This window comes from Procambarus clarkii, chromosome 8 (genome assembly GCF_040958095.1).
Source record: "Procambarus clarkii isolate CNS0578487 chromosome 8, FALCON_Pclarkii_2.0, whole genome shotgun sequence".
Classification (NCBI taxonomy): domain Eukaryota; kingdom Metazoa; phylum Arthropoda; class Malacostraca; order Decapoda; family Cambaridae; genus Procambarus; species Procambarus clarkii.
The window spans coordinates 6,873,355-6,882,728 of record NC_091157.1 but is presented as its reverse complement, the minus strand read 5'-3'; the positions used below and the strand labels follow the sequence as shown (position 1 = coordinate 6,882,728).

The window sequence follows — 9,374 nt, the reverse complement described above, 5'->3', positions numbered from 1 at the left end:
GCCAGCTGCCACAGTGTGGGCGGGGTGAGGGGGAGCCAGTTGCCACAGTGTGGGCGGGGTGAGGGCGAGCCAGCTGCCACAGTGTGGGCGGGGTGAGGGGGAGCCAGTTGCCACAGTGTGGGCGGGGTGAGGGCGAGCCAGCTGCCACAGTGTGGGCGGGGTGAGGAGGAGCCAGCTGCCACAGTGTGGACGGGGTGAGGGGGAGCCAGCTGCCATAGTGCAGACGGGGTGAGGGGGAGCCAAGGCAGCCGCCAAGGCAGTGTATTGTGGAGGTAAACATACTCTTCCAGTGAGAGAAACTAACACAAACCTGTACATACAGTGAGGGGCTGAGTAAACATACTCAAGTTAGTTCCAAAAAATTCTTTATTATCTTAGTTTCAACTATATATACATATATGAGAGAGAGAGAGAAGATACACGTGGAAACACACAAAATATTCTAAAAATATATTATATGTGACTGAAAAAATTCACAAGAGACAGGCACCAACATATCATGGTTCCCGGTCATAAATAAGATCAAAGTCTATTAATAACATTAACTGCAACCCGTAAAGAGGCGAAGATGACATGAAAAGCTCACCTTAATTGAGAAATGACTGATAGTTCCTAAGTGCCATTGGAAAGTGACCCTAATGCAACATTTGCAACAGTATCGTAATCCCTCCCCCCCCCAGCCACAGTTGTTGCAGTCTCTCCTAACAACGTTGTCCATCTAGCCGCTACAGTTGAACGCTAGTTTAAGTTATGTCCAACACCACAATTGCACTCATTCGCACCATTGGTTTCATGAAGCCTCTATCCCTGCACTGCATAACATCAAATTGTATTATACATCGATACAGTCCCGACTTCAGAATCTGTTCTTCTAACAGAACAATTTATCTTGATTATTGCAATGTTCCCTGCATAACTGCTAAATATACAGCGACATCTAGTTGATAATTACAAGTATTATCTAGGACTGGAAGTGTTTTCACCGTAGACTAAACTGGCACAGGTGGCGGCCCGTCAACTGTTTTATCACCCATGGACGAGGCCCATCCTAAGCACTAGCACAGAGGTGAGAAAGCTCGCAGGGTTTACAAAAATACCAAAAACTAAGATAACGAACAATGTACATCCTATTTACACCCATCAGACATCTTGTACTTCACCGGAAGATACCACCAGAGCGCCGTCTTGGTCCACTACCAGCTGTTACGCATCAACAGCTTCTAATATACCCTTCGCTGCGGGAGGAGACTGCAACACTACCTGTTGACAGGTGTGTTGCGCCGTCCTTCGACGCCAAATAACCAAGGAACCACCAGCTCTTTGGTCTCTTACTCCAGAGCCCCAGACATCAGGCTGAGGATTTCCAGATCTTGGTTCCAGATCCTGGGTTTTAGCTGTAGGTGGTGAGGGTCTCAGCTCTGAGGTAAATATCATTGGTTGGTGGTTATTGTAAATATAAAATATATATAATATATATGTATATGTATCACTTACAATTTGGAGCACCATTCATATCTAATGCCCACAAGTTACATTTAGAGATCATCACAACATACTTGAACACAGCAGCTTGCTTTATTTTTTTTTTAATTTTAAAATAATTTTACAAGTCCAAAATTAAGACAAAAGTTTGGTGGTAAAGTATGAAGGAAGGAGAGAGGAGGTGGACAGCACTTATACCGAAGCATCACGTAAGTGCAGGACAAGTCATTGGTTCAGCAATATCTTAACATCTATATTGCAACGAATCCACATATATTCTGAGCGCTTGTAGCGCCATATAGTAATTATGTCATATAACTGCCCTTATCGCCAGCATATTCTGCTTCATACAGCCTGCGCACATGCTTGACTTCACAATAAATCTTATCATATGCACACGAATTGCATATTTAAGAACACTATAATCTTTTTCTATTATGGAAATATATATTTTATATACTTAAAATATAATGCCTTTAATTTTTATATTTAGCTAAGTATAAAAATACGTAACACACGTAAGCTAACGAGGTCAATCTGTGTTTGCGTGGTGTAGAGCCGGGACCAGGAACTGGTCCACACGGCAGCCATGAGCAGTGCCAGGTTCATCTCTCGCACTGGTGACAGTGACAAGCGCGAGCGCACTGCACAGGGTACCGGTGACCAAGGCGGCTCCGTGCAGGGCAGCCCACACCGTAACAACAGAAATCGCAGGACTTCACCATCGTCTTACAACGTACAGCTAGCAAGGACATCTTCGTCCGTTATTAGCGCACATCTCTACGTTTGACTCATGAGAAGAACGTTCGTGAAATTGGAGTTGTTGAACTTGAAATGCCTCTTGTCGTAGAATTTGAGTAGTGCGGGGCTGTAAGGGTGGTTGTCCTTGAGGTGAAGATAGTGGCACTCGGGCTCCCCAGTGGTGTGGCCACACTCCTCGCACACATACACCTTGGACCTGCGCTCCTTGTAGGCGTAGCTATGCTGAACGCCGTGCACCTTCAGACAGTGGGACTCTAGGGAACAACGTTGGGTGAACGACTTCTCACACAGGTTGCATTTGTACGGCCGCACACCTGCCAACAATGAACACTTTGCATTAGAACTTTCATATAACCTAATTGATTATTTGTAAACATTGTTTTTGTTTATATTAATGTGTAGTGCCTCCGCAAGCGAGGGCAAACACTGGTAAGTTTTATAATGACTTTAAACACATTAGACATAATTTAGACGAAAATAATCTTAGGCTAGCGTTGAGGTGAAGGCCGGGACCTTACCTGTATGTGTACGAGTGTGGCGCTTGAGATCAAAGGTGTCATTAAATCCTTTTCCGCAGAAGGTGCAAAGGTATCGCTTGACGTCCGAGTGGCACTTCATGTGGCGATTAAGAAGTCGCTGCAGACTGAAAGCTTTGGAACAGACGCGACATACGAACTTGCTGCTGTCGTCTTCCATAACTGCAATACCGACAAGATCACTAATGAGTTGGTTGTAGAATAGTGATAATGACATTCAAGTTCAAGTTCAAGTAAGTTTATTGAGACAAGAAAAAAAAATACATCTCAAAGGGATAGAGTAGCTTTGGCTATTTCTACCCCTCTAAATGACATGCAGGCGTCGGAACGCATGATAATATTTCGCCCTACATGCTCTTCAAATAATTTCAATAGATCACCACAAAGTTATGTACAGTTAACCGTTACAAAAAAACACGAATAAAAAGTTTCCGGAGAAAGGACCCACCTGGAGGCGGCGCCTGCAACTTCTCGGAAACCTCCGGGCGCGGCGAGTCAAGGTTCGGGGCCAGCGGGTTCTTGATGCCGTGACCACCATTGACGAATTCCAGGGGCGTGTCCTCGGGTAGGCCCAGCCGCTGCTGCAGGATGGACACCCGCACTTGTAGGGGCACCTCGCGCTGCCAAAGACAGGGATGCTTAATTAAAACTCACGTTGACCCATCAAATATTATGAAATAAACATTAACAAATTTTAACGTCTGGATATCTACTTAAAAATTATGAACCTACTCAGACTGATAAATTCATAAGCAGATTGAGGTCATATTTTATAATCTTGTATTCAGGCCCAGCGATGTCATTAAATATTGACAGACTATATTGAAGTTATTATTACGAGAACAAAACGTCAGTCGTACCTGGAGATCGTGCAACGGCGGGGAAGAGGCGTCCATTATAGAGCTGCCCCCAGGAGAGGGCCTGCTGGGGTAGCTGGTCTGCATGTACTGAGGAGACATGGGCGAGCGCTCACACCACCCAGTCTGTAGGTCAGTGGACGACACCAGAGGAACCTGCACCACATAAACCTGGTTAGTAACTGCTACAGCTTCGGCAAGACACAGCAAGGAGTGCGATGCTGCCACATGATCAGGAATTATAAGATATTCAATATTGTATAAATTATAACAGTTGTAATTTACGAGTTTTGTCTCTGTTGTAAAGACTGGTGACTGACCTGTGTTTGAGTAGTGAGGGGCTCGAAGGTCTGTGCCTCTGGTGGGGACCTGAGGATGGTGGTGCCGCTGGTGAGAGGCGAGGAAGAGCAGCTGAGCGGCGGCGACACAGGTAGCGGTGAGGGCGACAGTGGCGGTATTGTGTACTGAGGCTGTGTTTGCTGCTGCTGGAGCTGCTGCGTCTGGAAGTGGGTTTGGTGCGTCTGCTGTGGTTGCTGGAGTTGGTGTTGTGGCTGTATGTGTTGAAGGTGTTTCTCCCTGAAGTGCGCGGGTGCTGGGAATGCCTGAGAGGTGTCACTGGCAGTGAGGGGGATGCTGCGGCAGTGTTCGGGGAGGGAATATACATGGGGCTCAATGGGTGCTGGGATTGGCGGTGGCAGTGACGTCGTCTCCACGTTAGGCATCCCTCCGGAGGGGTTCTGACCCCCTCCCCCACCTCCGTCAGCGCCACCAACTCCGCCTTTGTCACCACCAAGGCCAATTGAACCAAAGAATGAGAGGGATGTCTGCGACGAGTCAACGTAGCCGCCATTGTTGCTGCTGCCGTGTTGACTGGGAGGTGGGCCGCCGCCGTTGCCTTGACCACCACCGTCCTCGGCGCTGGTGACCTGCGTTAGATGCATTGAGGCAAGCACCGGTGGCAGCGACTGTGGCGACACGCTGCGGGGAGACCGTGCACGACGAGTTGTCAAGTCGTAAGGCAATATGGAGTCGTCATGGTAGCGGGATGGTCGATGTTCGTAGTCCATTGGTGATGGTGCTCGTTGGTGTCGTCGCACGTCACAGAAGGGCGGCAGACGCGGGGATGCAGCCCGTCGGGGTACATGGCAGTCTAGTGGCGTTTCCTGCGGCGGCAGCAACATGTCTGCAGGAGGCAGGGCTGGGGAGCGGGAGCGGACCAGGAGGGCTGGGCGGGGCAGCAGGCGACTGATGGGCGGCAGGCTGCGGCGGGTGCGGTCTGAGGGGTCGAGGCGGCTTGGGCTGCGGGCACGGGCATCCTCCCGCCAATACCCACTGTCGTCATCTGCAGGATACAACAATAAGCCTTTAGAGTCCGTGTTCGTCCACACAGTGTAAGGATTCTAAGATTAACGAGCATAATGCATTATTAAATATTGCAGTCTAATTTTACATGACAAAAATAATGAGACTGCAACAGACCTTTGGGCCTATGCTACACACTTTTTTTACCCCATAAGTCGTTATCAGTATTTAGTAAAATAAAAATTGGAATCAAAATTGTTGTAATGTTTAGTTCTAAGACGATTTAGATTTTTTGATAAATTTTTTAGCCTATTTAGAATTTCAGGATTTAATATTATAACTAATATATTACTTGTTCGTCAAGACTCTAGTAATACCGCTCCTTACTAAAGGCTTTCAGAAAGAATATATTTAGAAACATTTTAGGAAATCTTCAACAAATGGTATGAACATTTGGTGATTATAATTTGTTGCCATTTACAAGACATTGTACGTCGTTTATAATCCCCGATGACCAATACCGGAGACTGCAAGAGGCGGTCCCAGGCCAGGATTAATTATCACAGGATCATTGTATTACTAAATTACAGCGTTAATTATTACTAAATTACTGGGTTAATTATTAGTTACAGGATTAATAACTGGATTAAGTATTACTAAATAACAGGATTAAATATTACTAAATTACAGGATTAAGTATTTTACTAAATTACAGGATTAATGTATTACTAACGCTTCTGTTGAAATCCTAGTAGCCTGTGTATTGTTTTTTTGCTTCAAGATCAAGTAAGTATATTGAGATGTTAAGGTATATCGCAAGAGGTTAGAAATCTCCCGCTTGGACCATCTGTCTGTCACTGTTGGACTTCGTATTTTATGTTGTTCAGGGCGGTGTTAGGCTTAGAGGCGGAGCTCTAGGGGTGCTAGGCTTACAGGCAGAGCTCTGGGGGCGCTAGGCTTGCGACTGTTGTACACTTAGTCTGTTTAAATTCAGCTATGTTAAATTCGCCTATGGTGCTGCAACTATGCCCTGAGTCAGTGTAAGATAACACATTTTAACACACAATAACACACACGTCTATATTGACTTTGATGAGGAACACCACCAAAAAACTAGCCTACTGTTGTCGAGTAAATGATATCGTATTCTACACCATTGTTTATAACTCTCTTTTGTCCGTTTTAAACATAACTTATCAGTTATTCATTACTCCTTTGAATTGCCGTGTTGTGAGCAGTGTATAGAAATTTATGAGTACGTAACAAATGCTTTTTGTACACGACTTAGTTTGTTAGTTTTAAACCCGTGATCTATCCGAGGCTTTTTAAGAATGGTCCTTAATTCTTCACAAATCTGGCATTCTGATCAATCTGATCATTGATTAAATTTCCTATATGTACCCTTAAGAAGGGAAGGTTAGAGTATAACAAGGTAAACAAATTTTGTGCCGATATTTGGCACCTTAATAATAACTCAAAATAATGGATACAAATTGATTGAGTTTAAATTCAGTAACGAGCAGAGTAAATACTAGAGATAGTGATGCTGTTGTCTTATGGACCAGCATTCCTGGAAGCATAAGATGTGGACACCAAACCACACACTAGAAAGTGAAGGGACGACGACGTTTCGGTCCGGCCTGGACCATTCTCAAGTCGATTGTGGCATTCTAGCATTCTTTGGGCCGAGCACAATCGACTTGAGAATGGTCCAGGACGGACCGAAACGTCGTCGTCCCTTCACTTTCTAGTGTGTGGTTTGGTCAACATACATCAGCCACGTTATTGTGACTCCTCGTCTGCATAAAATGTGGAATCACTGGATTTTTTTCCAGCGTAAGTTTGGTTAGATATTAGGTGGGCGCTGCTATGCATGTTGCCTCATATGCGGTTTCATGTATTCTTATGTTCAAATTTCGTCGCTGTGGGAGACTATTTGTCTTCATTTATCTCTCCGTACTTCATTTCCACTCACTATGGCTATTTATTTAATATATTTTCTCTCTAAATTGGTGCTTAACGTTAAAAGCGCAAACTGCAAGATAAATTACTTTTATATTTTTGTGGATTAACTATTCAATTGAATTTGTATTTATTTCTGAATGTGAGTTTTTAAAAAAACGACTTGACAAATTATATAATCTCACAAAGTTTTAAATTAAATGCCTTTAGTATAGTATTTTTCTCTTGTAAAGACCTAAATTAAATTCAAAATTTACAATTGACTAGCGAGAATTATTGTAAAGATATTTTTTATAATGCTTGTACAAATTCAGCAAAATTCTATCCATACAGAGGGATAAAGAGAAATATTCAACTACCGATTTCCTGTGATTTTGGTTGGATTAACAAGGACAGGCTGAGAGGCTTTACAGATTAAAATGCGCGGCTTGGAAGGTAGCTGGTCTCTTGGGGACGATGAGGTCAAGTGAGGTCTCGAAGCCAGCCGCGGGCGAGGGGCGGGAATGGTAGTTTATACTTGTTGGTCAACTCCCCCCTAGTATTGGGAGGGAGTTGATCCGGCTTAAAACCGTGTTATTGCAACCTTGGCCACCGTCGATCATAGTTTTCCTCCGAATTTATGTTAAATTAAATATTGAAAATGAAATTGGGAAAACCCATATGTTTCAAGGAGTTGGTGAGGTCAAGCAGTATTGTTGCACACTTTCTCATGACCCACCTACCCCCTGATGACCCAAATCTGACCTGACCTTCAGTTCTTTCTCATCTCACTGGAGATCGCCAGGACCAACCCATAGTACCAGCCGCCCTACGATCTTAAACCTCACACCTTTCACTCTTCTTCAGTTGGAAACCCGTTTTCTCTCTATTACAATGTCACAAGCGAAAACTAGTATGTGTGTGTGAATGAGCAGTGATGACTAGAATACCCAGGTGGTAGGTAGGTGTGGTCTCTTGGGGCACTACATCGGTGGTTTAGAGGCTGTGTCCCCAGGGAGTCCAACAGCCGCTGCCCGACGACAATCGCTCAGGTTCCTCAAGGATGATTAGTGATAGCTGGGAAGGCGGGGCCCGTGGACCATAGCTCGCCTCCCCACACTCCCCTAGGGACTCGCTCTCTGCATGTTACTCCCCCCACCGGGGATTATACCACCTGAACCCCCATTAGTTTACAGATTTACAAGTTCCCGCCATGTACGCTCATACTGTGTGTAAATGTCTGTGTCATTTACACATAGATATATGATACATGTGTGTCATACAGTGGAACCTTTTAATACATCTTGCATGCATATCATGCAACACAGATACAAACAGTGATGATGTTCATTGAGACAGACATGGATGTCAGTGGGAATGTTGGTAGCGTACAGGCACAAGATTTCATGTGGACAATACGAGCAAGACATGTTAGGCATGTAGACAAGGTGAGCAGCGTGAAGACTGGCGGGGCTACAAGACTACCTTTACTCCCAGCACGGGTTGGCTCCTCACATGGTGAGGCATTGTAAAATATTGATACATTTACGACCGCCTCCATCCTCCCAGTCTCCTGCTTTCTCCCTGCTTGGTTCCTGCCCCTCCCCCCTGCTTGGTTCCTGCCTTTCCCCTCTGCTTGGTTCCTGCCCTTCCCCTCTGCTTCGTTTCTGCCCCTCCCCCCTGCTTGGTTCCTGCCTACCTATAACCCCCAGCACACGAGGTGATAGGGGTTATATACGCGTACTAAACAGACATAGTGGATATATACTAGTACGAACCACGGATGATTATACCAAAATCAAACTTACAGAATTTTCAGTGGAGGGATGCGACCGGCGTCTGACACAGCTGACGGATGTTCGCGGAGGGGACATGAGGAGGAATGACACGACACCCATCAACATATCCGGGGAGCTGACTTCCGTGTGCGCCACCAGAGGAAGTGACACGCCACCACAGACCAATACTTTAACTGTTCCACGAGATTTAATCTACGTTGTTCCTCCACGAAGGTGCGGGGGTGAAGTCCTTCCAGCCCTAGAGCGACCTTAGCTTCACTGGGCTGGGAATGGTTGTATCAAGACGCAGGACTGGTTGAGGCCGTCTGGTTGGAGGGCAGGACTGGTTGAGGGTAGTATAGTGGTCGTGGCTGTGGTGGTCGTGGCTGTGGTGGTCGTGGCTGTGGTGGTCGTGGCTGTGGTGGTCGTGGCTGTGGTGGTCGTGGCTGTGGTGGTCGTGCTGTGTATTTGTCGTATCACAGCATGTGTGTACTGTGTCCAGCACGGCTCACATGCTGGACACACACGCACACACATGTGTCTCTGTACTAAGATGACTGCCGCCGCCATCTTAGTACAGACACAAGTGGTTAGCGCGATCCAGTCCGCATCTCCCAAGGTGGCCTCCCCACCCTCGCACAGCTTAGTATGGAGGACGTCATTATCAGTACAGTTATTTTAAGTACAGTTTATTTAATGTCCTTTACTGCAGTCGA

The 9,374-nt window shown here is 45.7% G+C and overlaps 1 protein-coding gene across 1 annotated transcript in view; it reads right to left on the bottom strand.

The window, feature by feature from the left end:
- Positions 1-348: 348 nt before the first annotated feature.
- The window catches only part of LOC123759593 (uncharacterized), a 31,864-nt gene continuing 22,838 nt past the window's right edge, over positions 349-9,374 (bottom strand). Inside the window, exons 2-6 of the mRNA XM_045744708.2 lie at positions 3,958-4,979; positions 3,641-3,793; positions 3,229-3,400; positions 2,763-2,942; positions 349-2,558 (exon numbers count right to left, since the gene is read on the bottom strand). Coding sequence (XP_045600664.2) covers positions 2,263-2,558; positions 2,763-2,942; positions 3,229-3,400; positions 3,641-3,793; positions 3,958-4,979 — 1,823 coding nt within the window. The 3' untranslated portion in view covers positions 349-2,262. The remainder of the gene's footprint in view (positions 2,559-2,762; positions 2,943-3,228; positions 3,401-3,640; positions 3,794-3,957; positions 4,980-9,374) is intronic.